We start from the raw sequence: 17,558 nt of genomic DNA on the forward strand, positions 1-17,558 counted from the left end.
TTCTTACTTTAAAAAAACAAAAACCTGTGCATTTAATATAACTTTAAGGCCATTTTCACTTGGGTGGACTGATCGGGTCTGCCTGTCCGTTTTTCAGGCAGACCCGATTGTACCATCCATTGCCCTCTATGAATGTCACGGATCCTGTCGCCCTGCAGCGGTGCGACGGCGATGGATCCCCTCAAGTCACGGCGGTGCGAGTGCGCAGGTGTGGGAGCGCGTGGCCGCGCATGCGCGGTAGCGCAGAAAACTTGCGCATGCGCAGTAAGCACACACATCACGTCAGGCGGACTATTTAAACCTGCTTAGTAGTAAAATCATTGCCTTCTGGTCTACAACGTTCTTGCATATATTTCTGATCCTGATACCTGTATTCTGCATTACCTAAGAAAGAACTCCGCCTGCACTGACCCCAGGCTATCCCTGACCATTCGCTTGCCTGCTCCTTTTGTACTTTATCTGCTCGCTTGATACTGACCCGGCTTGTCTGACTCTGCTACATTATCCTGCCACCTACACCTGCACCTGACCTGCATCTTGTCGGCTATCATACTCACCTGCCACTGCATCCACGGTTCTGCATCTGGCCTGCATCCGGATCACCGCCATACCTGTCTGCCACTGAATCCATGCACCGGTGACCGGTCCCAAATCCGCATCCTGATTGCCGCCACACCTGCCTGCTGTTGCACCTACGTTCCTGCACCTGCAGTGTGTCCGGATCTCCTGGGTCCCCAGCTACCTGCCGTCAGCTTCAAGATCTACACGGCACTCCTGCCACTCCTGGCTCTGCGCCTCTGTTCCCACTTTCAGTGGCTTCGAGCGATAGTTGTAAGAGGATGCCCTCTCTCCACGTTAGGCTCCCAAACCAGGTATGTGACAATGAAGCAGCGGAGGTAAACAGACATATGTCCATTTACCTCCACCTGCATCAGATATGCTGAAAACAGATGGATGTGGGATCTGTTCACCATCCGTCTAGTGGATCGGATGACAGTCGGATGTAAACGGACAGGAGGTAGAGGACAGCGGGCTGTGCCTGTGTCCACTCTGCATAAACGGAACAAGGTGAAATAAAAAAATGCCTTCTTTATTGTATGCAAGGAGTAAAATTTTCCATAGAGCAGCCAACGCTAAGGTGTCACTGTCAAGAAAAGACCTTACTCATAGCCTATGAATAAGGCCTTTTCTTGACTGTAACGTGTTAGCGTTGGCTGCTCTGTTGAATATTTTACTCCTTGCATAAAATAAAGAAGACATTTTTTTGTTCACCTTGACGCCAACATTTTATTTTTTTTTTTAATTTCCGCAATGGGGGGGGGGGGGGGGGGCGGGACTCATGGGGCTATACCATTCCCTTACTCTATCCAAAATTAAAAAAAGTTTTCCCTTTAGCTCTATTTTAATCACTTCAGAACTACTACTTCAGGGCGGCAGGGCTGCGAAAAATCACGTATATATACGTGATTTTGTATTTCCAGGTAGGGGGTGTGCGCGCCCTACCCACAACGCTTTTGGCGGCTACAGCTGTTGATCACCAGGTCCCAGCCAGAGATTCTCCGCCAGCACCCAGCGTTCGCCAAGGAACACTGACGGGGGAGAGGTCGTTATGTAAACAATAAAGATCTCTCCCTTGTCAGCATCAGCATGCTGCTTTGTATTGTTCTGCATAGCAGAGCAATACAACAGTCCCTAGTAAAACACACACAGCACACAGTTAACCCTTTGATCGCCCCAGATGTTAACCCCTTCCTGCCCAGTGTCATTAGTACAGTGTCAGTGCTTTTTAATAGCACTGATCACTGTATTAGTGTCACTGGAGATGACAGTGACAGTCAGTTCCCCCCCAGTGTCAGAATGCCCGCAGCAGTCCTGCTATAAGTCGCTGATTGCCACCATTAATAATATAAAAAATAAATTCTTGTATATGTACAACTTTCATGTAAACCAATTAGTTTGCACATATTGGGATCTTTTTTAGCAAAGACATGTAGCGGAATACATTTTGGCCTAAATTTATGAAGAAATGTACTTTTTTTACTGGATACGTTTTATAGCAAAAAGTCAAAAATATAGTTTTTTTTTCCAAAATTGACGGTCTCTTTTTGTTTATAACGCAAAAAATGAAAAATACAGGCAATCAAATACCACCGAAAGAAAGCTCCATTTGTGGGAAAAAAGGACATTTAATTTTGGTGCAGTGTTGCATGACCGCACAATTGTCAGTTAAAGTAATGCAGCGCCGTACCGCAAAAAATGGCCTGGTCAGGAAGGAGGTAAATCCTCTGGAGGGCAAGTGGTTAATGTATTACCAATATTAGCTAAATGGTTAGCACTTCCGCCTGGCAGTACTGGCGTCGTTGGTTCAAATCCCACCCACAGCACCACCTGCCTGGAGTTTGCATGTTCTCCCTGTGCCTGCGTCGGTTTTCTCCGGGTACTCTGGTTTCCTCCTACACTTCAAAGACATGCTGGTAGGTTAATTGGCTCCTGTCTAAATTGGCCCTAGTATGTGAATGTAAGTTAGGGAGCTTAGATTGTACACCCCTTGAAGGTTAGGGACTGATGGGAATGTACAATATATATGTAAAGCGCTATATAAATTGACAGCGCTATGTAAGTACCTGAAATAAACATAAAAGGGCCCTACAAAACATAAGAGGGCCCCATCTTTCTTTGTTGTGGTAAATGGAGCTGAACTCCAAACTTTCTGTGGAAATATTTCATAATACTACCTATATACACAAGAAGGGCCCATGTGTACAATACTACATTGCAGGAATGCATACGAACGCAGCTCCACACTTTCCTCACACCATACCAGAAGGAAAGTACTGGAGGCTGCTGTAGGCAGGTCAGTGCAGGCAGCTGAGTCCTCCACCGTCCGTCCCAGCATGCACCGGTGCGCTCCTCCCCCCACACAGAAGTCCCGGAGACAGGCGGCTCGCTGCCTTCCTCTCTCTGGTAAGATGGCGGGCGTTGAGGTGCAACGAGAGAGCCCCGGGGTGGAGGAAGAGGAAGGCGAGCGCCATGTCAACGGGGAGCTGGACGAGGACGAGTTGACGACCGTGGGGGACAGTGCTGCGGGCAAGAAGAAGAGGAAGAAAAAGAAGAAGACCAAAGCGGGTGAGAGAAGGGGCGTCGTGTGTGCTCGGGGGCCCGGGTCGCGTGTGCTCCCTGCTAGGGGCCCCGGGCCGTGTACAGGAGAGGTGACTGTGGCAGATCTCCTGCTTCCATAGCCTAGTGCACTGGTGATGTCCAGCCCCAGTCATGGACACAGGGAAGACTCGTGCACCTGGCAGGCTTCCTCACATGTTTCCTGGGGGAGTAGTACAGTACAAGTGACTTTTCACCATTACTCCACACACCTGCTTTCCCTGTTAAGAATCCTTCCCTCACCTTTCACCAATTCCCCAAAATAATAAATGCATTTTATCAGCACGTCATGCATCGTAGGAGGCCTCATGTCAGCAATCACAATTGCACATGGCCTGCTGCCTCTTCCTAGTTCTTGTAGCTGCCCCCCCCCCCCCCGATGATGCGGCGCATGCGTGACATCACAGTACAAGATGGTGGTGTGTGCCCAGGAGAGAGCAAAGGGTCGTTACAGGATTCCAGCAAACTAGGTGAGGCCTCACACACACTTGGGCTTTTGGAAACTCTCTTCTATTGACAGGAGAAAAGAAGCTTCCAAAACATGTCTAAGCCGCTGGGTTCCAAGTGCCTGGGCAGTTATCGATTTCATTGGCCAGAATATTTAACTTAGAACGTTTTTTTTTTTTCATTCCAAACGCCATAATATCGCTTAATATGTCTACAAGCATTTACATAGTTAGTCTGGCTGAAAAAAGACAAAATTCCATCCAGGTCAACCATTAGATGCTTTTTTTTCCCAGCCAAGATGCTCCTCTCTTGAATGCACAGTTGATTTTTTTTTCTGCCTCTGAACTCCTGTAAACGCTGATATGCTCATGGTCACATAGGCTAACGTGGAGGGGCGATTGGAGAGTGAAAAAAAAATACAATGCCTGTGAAACCAAGTGTTTGTGAGCTCGAGGCCGAAGCAGGAGATTGGTAAAAGAAATGGGGGGGAGGGGATTCCACTTTAAAGCCCAACTTCATGATAAATGTAACCCCCCCCCCCCCCCCCCCATTCCCTGTCTGATCACTGGGTTGACAAACTGTAAATCCCATGGCCATCTAATTTCCCAGCAGTGGGTACTTCTCACGGTTTACTTCCTGTGTGATGTTGGCAATCCTCATTGGCCAACCAGAGGTAGGAGTCCTTTAAGGAACCAGAAGAGATCTGATGCCCAACCGAGAAGAGTGAAGGGGACCAGCCAGTAAGAGTCGACGCAAGGCACTGGAGTAAGCTTGAATGTGATAGGTATGTTTGTCTCAGGCTTCCAGAGCTTCAAAGGAAATGCTGGAGTAGACTGCAGTGGCAGTTGGGTTTCTTCATGTGCTAATGTTTCTGTTACCGGTATGGTAATGATGCCCATTGTGTTTTTTTTTTTTTTTTTTTCTTTCCCCATTCCCTAGTCCTCCAAAAGGAGTTGATGTGGGGATGCAGGATTTTGTAGAGTATGTGTAAGAGGCTGCCAGGGAAGGCTTGGGTAAAGTCTAGGAGAGAAGGAGGGTATGGATGTTTTACTATGGCAATCTTTGGGAAGAAGGGAATAGGGAGGGAGCTGCCAACTGTGTGGAGCGTGGATTAGGTGTGTGAGAATAGAAAGGAGGGGAAGGTACTGGAGGGCTTTTAGGATGATCGCCTAAATGATTAGCACTTCCGCCTGACAGTACTCGGGTCATTGGTTCGTATCCCAACCATGGCACCACCTGCCTGGAGTTTTCATGTTCTCCCTGTGTTTGCATGGGTTTCCTCCGGGTACTCTAGGTTCCTCCCACACTCCAAAGACATGCTGGTAGGCTAATTGGCTCCTGTCTAAGTTGGCCTAGTTTGCGTATGTATGTACGTTAGGGACTTTAGACTGTACACCCTTTGATGGTTAGGGACTGATGTGACTGTACAATATATATGTAAAGCGCTGCATAAATTGATGATGCTATGTAAGTACCTGTAATAAATAATAGGATAGCAGGTTGGGGGTGAGGAGGTGGGAATAAAAGGGACTCCATCACCCCAGTGCAGGAGCCACAAAACCTTATGTGGGTCTGTGTTAGATTTTTGCATCTTTGGGCTTTGGCTTGTAGTATGTCAGAGTGGATAGTTGTTGCCACTGTGTTAGGGCTAGTTCACACATCATGCGACAGCAAATGTTTTACTGCATTGTAAAATGTCTGTCACCGCAAGAACACACTGCAACACAGCCCGGGCTGTGCTAAAATGCAAACACGCTGCATTTTATCACATGGCACTGTACAGCAGTACATTGCACTGCTGCATAGCGCCATGAATAGAGTGTACTTGTCAAAGTTTGTCCAAAAAAAAAAAAGCCATGTGATGCTCTGAATTGTGCACCACACTGCTCCCTAGCGCATTTAGGAGCGGAGAGCTGCTGGACCGATATTATGGCAATACAGTAGAGGAGTATAGACCTACAAATAAGCAAAAGAGACAAAAACCCCAAAAAGTAAACAAGGAGTGAACAACAACAACAAACATTCACATTAGTCAGGTGGGCGAGTGTGCATCAAACCTAACCACAATACCAATCTCAAAATCCTGAAGGCATTAATCTGGGTACAGTTTTTCACTAACTGGAATATTTTTCCCAAAGCCATTGCAGGGTTTATGCAAAATTCAAAGAACCCCACCTGTCTGTAAAATTCTACTCATCTAGAACAGCGGTTCTCAACCTGGGGGTCGTACGACCATTTCCCAGGGGTCGCCTAAGACCATCGGAAAACACATATTTCCGATGGTCTTAGGAACCGAGACACCGCTGCTCTGTCTCGCGATCTGTGGGCGGGATGATATGCTGCCCCTGTAACCTGGCCACACCTCCAGGATCACTCAACAGCTCCGCCTCCTCGTCGCTGATTGGCCACCGAAACTGTAGCTCAGGAGAGGCACACAGGCGGCCAATCACCGGCGAGGAGGTGGAGCTTGGAGAGGAGGAGCCGAGCGGCAGAGCGCGCAGATCGAAGAAGATCGAGGGAGCTGCAGGACCGAGTGAAGAGGAGAGAGGCCAGAGAAGGAAGACAGCTGACAGGTAAGTGCAAATTTTGCTTCTGCAGGCTGTAGATGGGAGAGGGAGAGAGCGAGCCCAGGCTGGAGCAGGGGTCAGCAAGGTAAGTATCATTGGTGTCAGTGGGAGGAATAGTGCCCCATCATTTGTGTCACTAATACCAACGATGGGGCACTATTCCTCCCCCCACTGACACCAACGATGGGGCACTATTCCTCCCCCCACTGACACCAATGATAGGCACTATTCCTCCCCCCACTGACACCAACGATGGGGCACTATTCCTCCCCCCACTGACACCAACGATGGGGCACTATTCCTCCCCCCACTGACACCAACGATGGGGCACTATTCCTCCCCCCACTGACACCAACGATGGGGCACTATTCCTCCCCCCACTGACACCAACGATGGGGCACTATTCCTCCCCCCACTGACACCGACGATGGGGCACTATTCCTCCCCCCACTGACACCGACGATGGGGCACTATTCCTCCCCCCACTGACACCGACGATGGGGCACTATTCCTCCCCCCACTGACACCGACGATGGGGCACTATTCCTCCCCCCACTGACACCGACGATGGGGCACTATTCCTCCCCCCACTGACACCGACGATGGGGCGCTATTCCTCCCCCCACTGACACCGACGATGGGGCGCTATTCCTCCCCCCACTGACACCGACGATGGGGCGCTATTCCTCCCCCCACTGACACCGACGATGGGGCGCTATTCCTCCCCCCACTGACACCGACGATGGGGCGCTATTCCTCCCCCCACTGACACCGACGATGGGGCGCTATTCCTCCCCCCACTGACACCGACGATGGGGCGCTATTCCTCCCCCCACTGACACCGACGATGGGGCGCTATTCCTCCCCCCACTGACACCGACGATGGGGCGCTATTCCTCCCCCCACTGACACCGACGATGGGGCGCTATTCCTCCCCCCACTGACACCGACGATGGGGCGCTATTCCTCCCCCCACTGACACCGACGATGGGGCGCTATTCCTCCCCCCACTGACACCGACGATGGGGCGCTATTCCTCCCACTGCAAAATTACAGTTCTGAAGTAGCAACGAAAATAATTTTATGGTTGGGGGTCACCACAACATGAGGAACTGTATTAAGGGGTCGCGGCGTTAGAAAGGTTGAGAACCACTGATCTAGAAGATCATGGGAGTAGTAAATCCACCCAGCCCAAACATCATGAAACCTCTCTAGATAATTGTGTTGCATGGACCCAGTGTCCAGCCTCCATAATCTAATCCACCTCCCTCCTCCAATCAGCAAGGGTCAGGCAGGACACCAGTTTCCAAAAACGTGGAATCGCACACTTAGCAGCATTGAATAAATGCGGTGTCACACTGCAATATTTTGCATCTGTAACAGGAAAAATGTGTGTGATTTGTGGTGGGGTTTTATACCACCTGGAAAAAATGTGTAACAGGACTCCTGTACTCTAGAACATACAGAGGAGGCATGAGTGAGTCTTATAATTTTCTGGAGTTGGGGTGGGGAAAACTCCACATTAAGTTCACATTCCCATTCCTTAATAAAATAGGGAAGGTGAGTGACAGGAACTCATGAGCAGTCTGTACATTCAGGACAGAAGATGACCTTACTCCGGGAGTGAAGAGCAAAATGATTGAAATGCAGTAAGAGTAGAACTAGCTCTCAATTTAGAGAGAGTGTTTGCAAAAAAGTCAGTGAGCTGCCGGTGTCTCCAATAGTCCAGTGGGAATGAGCTATAATTACTTCTTAAGACTTTCAGAAGGAGAGATCCAGTGGTGGCCAACCTAACACAAGTAGTATCTCCATGCACAAAAAAAAAGGTTTACATCATCTCCTGGTGCAACCCAGGGGAAACCCCCCAAGGGAGTTTAGGGGTGAAATATCTGGTGTTATGATCCCACCAGCCATCAATCCATCTCAGACCTTCAGTATCGCAGCTGTAAGGGGTGAGGTTCAGTCACAAACCCCTGTCAGGATGCTGGTATCCAAGGGGCACCTGTCAAATTACCGCCTGCCATTGTTTTTTCTAAAGGCACCCAAAGCTTGTCTGTAACTATATGGCACCAGTTCAGTATACAAACCAAAGTCACAACTTTATAATATATGGCAACATCAGGGAGGCACGTCCCACCATCTATCTTTGCCCTATGTAACAGCATGTAGGCTAGTCTGGGGTGCTTATTGTGCCACACAAAAGCAGTAAAAAGCCTCCATGTGGGAGAGTAATTGGGATGGTATGTAATAGGTAGATGATCCTAGGAAGGATTTTCATCTTAATGACATTGATCTGACCAAACCAGGTTAAAGTAACCCCACCAGGCTCAGAAATCAGCATTCACCCTGTCCAGCAGAGTCCCGTAGTTCATAGCATTAAGCTACTATAGTCCGTGATGTGGATCCCCAAGTTAGGGTAATGACCCTGCACGCCACACAAAAGGAAAAGCACATTAAGTGGTAATATCACAGATTTATTAGAATTAATCCGAAAAATGGAAAACTGGCCAAAGTTATTCAGTTCCTGCAGGAGGGCCAGGAGTGTAGTAAGTGGCTAAGTGATATAAAAAAAAAAACCTCATCTGACTAAGTAGAAAGCTTATGTTCTCTAGAGCCAATACTAACACCCCTGATGTCACTATTACGTCTAACCATGTGCATGAAGTGTTCCAGCACCAGGGCAAATAAAAGTGGGGAGAGCGAGCAGCCCCGTTGAATACTTTATTTGACAGTATGTTGAAACTTGCAGTTTAATCACCTCCAACACTTCCTGGAAACTCTATAGCATTGCAGCTGCTTCAACACCCCAGTCTGACAGCAGACAAAATCCTTGCTATATATCATGCTAGACTTGGTGTTCTAAAGTTGGGTAATAAAAGAAAAAGCTGATTGAGGCTCTCACGTTTCTCCCATTCTGCCTAACAGGAGTGTTAACCTCCCATATTCTTTCCAAAGCAAAAACACTTTTTACTGTATTTCTAATTTAAAATGAGGATTGAATTATGGTACCTGCCATTCCTGATATACTAAAGGTGGATCTCACTTGAGAAAGGACTTTCTACTCTGAAACATTGTGATTCCTAGCGTCCTCTGATCGTATGTGTCTGTAGGTCAGCTGAAGGTTTTTCAGGTATCTATCCATATGTATAGAGGTTTGTTTGCTATACCTTTTTAGCCTGGTCCCTTCAAGTGAAAATGTACAGTATCTTAAAAGTATTCATACCCCTTGAAATTTTCCACATTTTTGTCATGTTACAACCAAAAATGTAAATGTATTTTATTGGGGTTTTATGTGATAGACCAACAAAAGTGGTGTATAATTGTGAAGTGGAAGGAAAATGATAAATGGTTTTCAGATTTTTTTACAAATATGTGAAAAGTGTGGCGGGCATTTGTATTCAGCCCCCCCGAGTCAATGCTTTGTAGAACCACCTTTTGCTGCAATTACAGCTGCTTGTCTTTTTGGGTATGTCTCTACCAGCTTTGCACATCTAGAAATGTTTGCCCATTCTTCTTTGCAAAATAGCTCAAGCTCTGTCAGATTGGATGGAGAGCATCTGTGAACAGCAATTTTCAAGTCTTGCCACAGATTCTCAATTGAATTTGGGTCTGGACTTTGACTGGGCCATTCTAACACATGAGTATGCTTAGATCTAAACCATTTTATTGTAGCTCTGGCTGTATGAACTTCCTCCCCAGTCTCAAGTCTTTTGCAGACTCTAACAGGTTTTCTTCTAAGATTGCCCTGTATTTGGCTCCATCCATCTTCCTATCAACTCTAACCAGCTTCACTTTCCCTGCTGAAGAAAAGCTTCTCCATAACATGATGATGCCACCAGCATGTTTCACAGTGGGGATGGTGTGTTCAGGGTGATGTGCAGTGTTCGTTTTCCGCCACACATAGTGTTTTGCTTTTAGGCCAATAAGTTCAATTTTGGTCTCATCTGACCAGAGCACCTTCTTCCACATGTTTGCTGTGATTCCCACATCACATCTCGCAAACGGGACTTCTTACGGCTTTCTTTTAACAATGGCTTTCTTGTAACCCTTCCATAAAGGCCAGATTTGTGGAGTGCACAACTAATAGTTGTCCTGTGGACAGATTCCCCCACCTGAGCTGTGGATCTCTGCAGCTCCTCCAGAGTTACCATGGGCCTCTTGGCTGCTTCTCTGATTAATGCTTTCCTTGCCCGGCCTGTCAGTTTAGGTGGACAGCCATGTCTAGGTAAGTTTGCAGTTGTGCCATACTCTTTTTCTTTTTCGGTTACTGGATTAAACGGTACTCCATGAGAAGTTCAAGGCTTGGGATATTTTATTCTAATCTAACCCTGCTTTAATCTCTTCCCGTTCAGCGCATGCCGATAAATGGCCGGACGGGAGCGCTGCTGATGTGGGGGGGGGGGGGGTTTCTAAATGTCCCTCCGCATCCATTGCCTGCGTCCACTCCCTGGGAGTGCACAGCGACATGATCTGTGCCCGCTGTGTCCACAGCAGAACGCAGATCGCTGTACGGGACCTCTGTGTGATGTCCCGATTCATGTGATCACTGATTGGCCAATCCGTAATCACATGAATGGTAAACAAGATGTCACTTCCTGACGACATTGTTTACTACTTGTGAAATCTGTGAATGATCACATAGCACAAGGCACAGCCTTGTACCATGTGACAAGCTGTGATCAATCACAGCTCACAGTATTTCTCAATGGCTGCAGGAATGCAGCCAGAGAGAGAAATGATTGCTTTTACAGCCTTTATGGGTGAAAAAGCAATCCGTTTAAAATAAAAAAACAAAAAACAACAACTTCATCACCCCCACAAGTAAGTACAGTGTCACTATAGTGACACTGTACTGCTAGGGTGACAGTATATAAAAAATAATACAATTAAAATGTAAAAATAAATGTTTGAAATTTCTTTTTTTAATAAACTAATTTTTTTTTTTTAAATTCAAAAAGATAGCTGAATACATTTTGGCCAAGAGTTATGAAGAAAGATTATTTGCAAAATTTTATAAGAAAACTTTTTTTTTTTTTTTTAATTTTTGGTCTTTTTCATTTATATACCAAAACAATGAAAATCCCAGTGGGGAATAAATACCACCAAAAGAAAGTTTTATCTGTCTCTAAAAAATGCTAAAAATGTCATATGGGTACAGTGTTGCATGACCGTGCAATTGGCATTCAAATTGTAATAGCGCCGAAAGCTGAAAATTGGCCTGGACTGGAATGGGGTGAAAGTGTCCGGACTTGAAGTGGTTAAACTTCTTTACAACTTTATCTCAAACCTGTCTGGTGTGTTCCTTTACCTTCATGATGCTGTTTGTTTACCAATGTTCTCCAACAAACCTCCTGAGGGCTTCACAGTACAGCTGTATTTATAATGAGAATAAATTACACACAGGTGGACACAGTGCGTGGCCTTGATGGCGACAGAGTGGAGCTTTTTGTTTGGAGGCACCGCATTTTCAGAACCGAACTGGGCGAGAGGAGGTACCCACCAAAATCTCCGTGCAGCATTTGGCCGTGCCTACCTACTGGCCCAAACCCACCACAGGTCTCAGAGCCAGGAACAGTGCTGTGCCATAGCTCTTTTTAGGATTTGCCACATCTGGATTGATTGCTGACCGATGTAGGGGAGATCCATCTTCAGTAATGCCCATATAGAGCCCAGTCGCAGTGGATGTTATTTGGCCATATATCTACTTCCTGCAGTGGAAAGGTTACATCTCTTGGAGGGATTTCTGTACAGAGCATGTTTATTTCTTGTTTCTGGTGAGTGCATAGTGGTGGAGGATTGTCACAGATGTACCCTTCACAGATGTCACCTTCACTTTGTTGATCGCCATTGATTCACACATTATTGTTGAATCACTTTATTATTCATGTTATATCATTATTGGATATTCGTTCACATATTTGTATTTTTCACATAGATCGTAACGTAGCTCTGCACCTTTTGTATATATGTTTCATAAATATATGAAATTTCAATAAGCTAGTTGTTTAACCATTAGCGACCCGGCCAATGGCCGTTTGGCGGCTTCAAATGTGTCCCTGCATTCCGGGTGCACGCCATTTCCCGCACATGTGCCGTTTGCGCTAATGCAGAGCGGCGCAGCAGTGCGATCTGTCACCGGCCGTGCACCTCGGACACGGCCGATGACAGATCCGAGTACCGGCTCCCGTTGCTGGTACCATGTGACCTGCTGTGACCAATCACAGCAGGTCACATGACAGTTGTATACAATGGATGGCTTCATTCATGATGCCATCCATTGTATACTAGTGCCTAGCTGTGAATGGTCACAGCTAATCACATGCACATGTCATGTGATTAGCTGTGACCAAATCACAGCTAAGCACAAAAAAAAAAAAAAAAAAAGCTGAATGAATCGATTTCATTCAGGTAAATGCTTGCTTATAGCAAAGTAATTCTTTGCTATAAGCAAATTGTGCAAAAAAAAAAATAAATACTGATCACTTCCCCAAAGTAGTACAATGTTACTATGGTAACATTGTACTACTTTGGTCATAGTAAAATATGAAAAAAAATCTTAAAAAAAATAAAAAAAAATGTAATAAAAAATTAAATATAATAAAAAAAAAAAAAATTAAAAAAAATATATATATATTTTTGTCATACTGTCACCAGTCAGTGTCCCTTTTCACCGCCATGCCAGTTATATGATGACGCTGTACTGCACTGGTGACAGTATGTAAAAAAAAAAAAATAGTGAAAATAATTTTTTTAATTTTTTAATTTTCCGAAAAATTATGACAAAAAAATACAACTTCAAAAAACTCGCCATGCCTCTTATGAAGTACGTCGGACTGCCTACTCTGCAAAAAGGGGTCATTTGGGGATATCTGTACTATTCTGACATTCTTGGACCTCAAGAAATTAGATTGGCCGTCAGTACTTCAGGATTGATCAATTTTCAGATCTATACCATAAATTGTGAACTCTATAACTTTCCTACAAACTAAAAAATACATCTTAATTTGGGTTATTTTCACCAAAGACATGTAGCAGAATACATCTCGGCCTAAATTTATGAAGAACAATTATTTATTTGTAAACTTTTATAACAGAAACAAAGAAAAATGTGTTTTTTTTTCAAAATGTTTGGTCTTTTTTTGTTAATTTAGCAAAAAATAAAAACCCCCGCAGTGATTAAATACCACCAAAAGAAAGCTCTAGTTGTGTGAAGAAAATGATAAAATTTTAGTTTGGGTACAGTGTTGTATGACCGCGCAATTTTCATTCAAAGTGTACAGAATACACTGATCAGTGCTGCTAGTTTACAGTAATCAGTAGATTGACTTCTGTACAACCACCCTACCCATACATGGATTGAAATACCTCCTGGAACGGCTAAATTTTGATTCATGTATGGCTAGCTTTAGACTTTAGGAATGCGGGAAACTATAAGTTTTTTTTTATTGTCTCATTGGAAAATAGACACACACAACTGGGACATTTACAGCTGCACTGGCTGTATTATAGCAGTCTATTATAGCAGTCTTCATCCTTGATCTTTCAGTCTGGATAGCATTGGTTTACAGTAAATTCCAAGCAATTGGCAATAAATTCCTCTTGTGAATATTGATACCTGTGCCTGAGCAGAACTTGTTTACCTAACTTGAACAGCATTATTAGATATGGGTTACTTGAATACCCTTCAATACTTCAGTTCTTTATTTTAGGACAAGAACCTGAGAAAGGAGGAGAAGCAGAAGCAGCCCAGATTGTAGTTGATGTGACAAAACAATTGGAGAAACAATCATTGGAAAATAAAGATGAAGAGGAAGAAGGTGAGTGCATCTTGTATTATCTAAATGTCTAACTGTTGAAGGGATTGACATTTAGCAGTCTGACACCCTAGTGGTTTCTAATTTTGTACTAAATCAATCTGCACATCTTGGATATATTTCCAGCAGTGCCTTTCAACAAACCACAAAGTACCACAAACTAGTTCTTGAGAATTTAAATTTCAGCTATTTGGTATGCATAACAAAACTATATGTATACAGTGCAATTAGGACTATAGATCTAAACTGACTATCTGTCTGACTGTAGTGACACATGACCCATGAAAAAATCTGCTTGTCCTCATCTTTTTTTTTTTTTAAGTTTAATAAGTTTGGCCTAAATTTATACCGTTCTACCTTCTGTGTTAAGATGGTGATGGTAAAGGAGACGGAGCAGCAGGGAAGAAGAAGAAAAAGAAGAAGAAAAAAGGGGGTAAGCTTGTCTTAAAGGAGATTTAAAAAACAATCTCCAAAATCTTTTCTAAACTTTAAAGTCTGTTCCTATACATGTCTTGCCTAATTAAAGGGAGCTGGTGCTTTAAAATGGGGTGAGATACCCGAGCCTAGTAGGGACTCCTGATCATGTGGCATTGATTGACTGCACATTGCTAGTGTCATCACGAGCCCATCCTACTGGCTCCTGATTCTCCGTGGATGACTGTAAGCCGTCCGTGATCAGTCGCAGTTCTGGGGGCTCCAATGGAGCAGAATAAGACACATATATGCAGCGGCTGTGCAGTAAGGCCCAACCTCACTGTTGCTACATATATGCGTATTTCTGTCTATTAGTGCTGCTATTACATCATTTTAAACTGCTGGTGGATGTACAGTATATATCATAATAGGATGCGCAGTATATATAATAAGATGCACAATAGATATAAAATCAGCTTGCTGAGGATTTACACTAGTTTTTAAAAATGTTTTAAATTAAAGATGTAAAAAGGTGAAAAGAAGTATTTTTATTAAAAAAAAAAAAAAAGGGGGGGCCATGGCAATTATATGAATAGCATAGCAGACCTTACCAAGTCATATCTGTGCTTCCAGACTGCTCATTGGCAGTGACTCCACATATCCGCTCTTTCTAATAAACTGGGAGGTTATCAAAATTAATAATTTTTGTGAACTGTGGTGTACAAGAGTGGATTTACAGAGCTCCTTTGGCAAGTACAATCATACACACATGAATTTTTTTATAGTTCCATTTTAAATAGAATAATCTCTTAGGTTTAATGGCTTGTTTTTAAAGAAATGTCAAATAGCTTTTCCAGCTTCTTGACAGGAAAGAATGATGTGATATATGTTAGAATGATATGAATGATTTGGAAAAATGTAGGCAAATTCATTCGATGGGTCTCAATATAAACCACAGAAAAGATTTGCTATCTTTTAGGAAAGTCTTTTTTTCCATTTTTCCTCTAGTAGTAATATAAAAAAAAAAGGTACCAGAAACTGCCTATGCAGATATGGGATGTCTGGCTGTGCAGCTTTGACCAAAATTGAATAATGCCCTTGCGATAGGTGTAGGCCATTTACATACCTCCATGAAATGTGAACTAAAAACTCCCATGACGTTGCTAGGATATTGTTAACCGAGGCCCAGCTATTGCTATTCACTTTCACCATCACGGGAGTGAAGATTTTCTTTGATTCACACCTCATCACATGCACTCTCTCTCCCCTGATACAGTAGCTCTCAGTGTTTGAGAGCTCACTTCTGTGATGGTGAAGGGAAGCAGTAATAGCTGGGCCTCACTTGGCAATTTTCTGGAAGTTTTCAGGTCAGGCTTCATGAGGTACATAAATGGCCTACACCTATAGCAAAGGCACTATTCAAAGCTGCAGTTTGCCTCTTATCTGCATAGGCAGTTTTTTGGGAAAGGTGAACCTTTTTAAGGTGGCATCAATTTGTTGGAAACATTTTACAAAATAGGAAATATTTATATGATGGCCTAAACTACTAAGGTACCTGCTTGCCTTCATCCAGTTGTTTTCATCTCTGTGCCAACATAAGAGAAGAGTGACTGAATAAGAGCAGATTTATTGGTAGGGAGAATAGGTGTATGTTTTTTTTTTTTAATATGAAAAAAAAGTACTATTAAAGCTAAACTCCAAGCAGGAGTAAAATAATTTAATTAGCAAGGTACTTGCTTACCTTCTGTAAAAACCCTCCTCCATTTTTTTTTTTTTTTTTGCAGTTTGTTTTTCCAGTGTTTTAATCACCCCGAACAGGTCTCATATGCCACCATATTTATAGTAACTTCTGATTTGTGCAACTGGGCATCTATCTTCTCCCTAGGAAGAAGTAGCTCCAGGTCACGTTTCCTCCTCAGTGGTATTTTTAAGGAGAACGGTGGCATGCCGTTGCTACTTCTGTGGGCTGCCACAATCTGCATAGCACCTAGTGGCGACCTTCCCACAGTTGATTGGCCCATGTGCCAGTATATTCTCATTGTATTATGAGAAATGTAGTCCTTAACAGATTGGATGTGATGTGGGGTTCTGCAGAGATCCTCCCTTCAGTGCCTGGGCGCAGTGTATTTTACAAAAGGAGCGATGATGGCACAATAAAGAAAATCCTTTATTTTAAAAGTAAGCTATTATTAGCAGTTTTACTGCTCGTGGAGAAAAGGGTCTATGAGCATAATGTCATTATCCTGGAGTTCAAATTTATTTACATGGTTTCATGAATGTGTTCTGTACAAAATCTTGATTTTCTTGCAGCCAAATCTCAGACAGATCCACCTTCTATTCCTATTTGTGAACTGTATCCAAGTGGTGTTTTCCCAAAAGGACAGGAGTGCGAGTATCCAGCAACACAAGATGGGTATGTATATGAGAGCACTGAAGATTATGGCTTTTTATACACATTGTACTTTAAAGGATAAGTTCACCTTTTTACTAAAAATAATAACCATTTCCTCCTATCACCTTCCAGGATGGCACACCTGAGAGATGATGGGCTTCTCCCTACAAGAAACACAATCAATTAACTGTTAGTCCCCTCCCTTCCCCTTGCCCTCCAGTATTGATTGTGTTTCTCCCTACATCGGAACGTTTTTTGTTTTCTGTGACCAGAAGACTGGGGGCGGTACGTTGCTACCCCTGTTAGGCAGGCATAGGGAGGCCGGGGAGGACTGAACTAACCTGCAGGCTTGTTCCTTCTCACAGGTTGCCCCCACTTGGCACCATTGTTCCAGTCACAGGAAAATGTGAACCACAAAAATGCCACCCAGCTGCTGTCTTCCCCCCCCATGGTCTTCAGTACCCATCGGCTTGCAATGGCTCTCCAAGCCCCCCTCTGGCTCCACAGGATCTTCCAGCTGTGTGACCGGAAGTAGGCGGAACCAGGTACATGGCGCAGACCGCAAGAGGGCTGAGAGATGCCGGGGAGTGAGGACGACAGCAGGGCGGCTGAGAGCGGTCAGCTGACATTACAGGATGGCACACCTGGCTTTTACAGTGGAGACAGAGCCGAACCAGCTTATGGAGAAAGAGGAAGGGATGGCAGCACTTGTGACTGCGGGCAAGTCCAAGTCGGGTCTTGGTGAGTGCTAAGAGGAGAGGGGGGGCC

The 17,558-nt window shown here is 44.4% G+C and overlaps 1 protein-coding gene across 1 annotated transcript in view; it reads left to right on the plus strand.

Moving 5' to 3' along the window:
• The first annotated feature begins 2,921 nt into the window (after positions 1–2,921).
• The window catches only part of METAP2 (methionyl aminopeptidase 2), a 37,179-nt gene continuing 22,542 nt past the window's right edge, over positions 2,922–17,558 (plus strand). Inside the window, exons 1-4 of the mRNA XM_089674128.1 lie at positions 2,922–3,126; positions 13,880–13,987; positions 14,355–14,417; positions 16,709–16,811. Coding sequence (XP_089530254.1) covers positions 2,970–3,126; positions 13,880–13,987; positions 14,355–14,417; positions 16,709–16,811 — 431 coding nt within the window. The 5' untranslated portion in view covers positions 2,922–2,969. The remainder of the gene's footprint in view (positions 3,127–13,879; positions 13,988–14,354; positions 14,418–16,708; positions 16,812–17,558) is intronic.

This window comes from Staurois parvus, unplaced genomic scaffold (assembly GCF_062004578.1).
Source record: "Staurois parvus isolate SC_StPar_1 unplaced genomic scaffold, SC_StPar_1.0 ptg000147l, whole genome shotgun sequence".
Taxonomy (NCBI): domain Eukaryota; kingdom Metazoa; phylum Chordata; class Amphibia; order Anura; family Ranidae; genus Staurois; species Staurois parvus.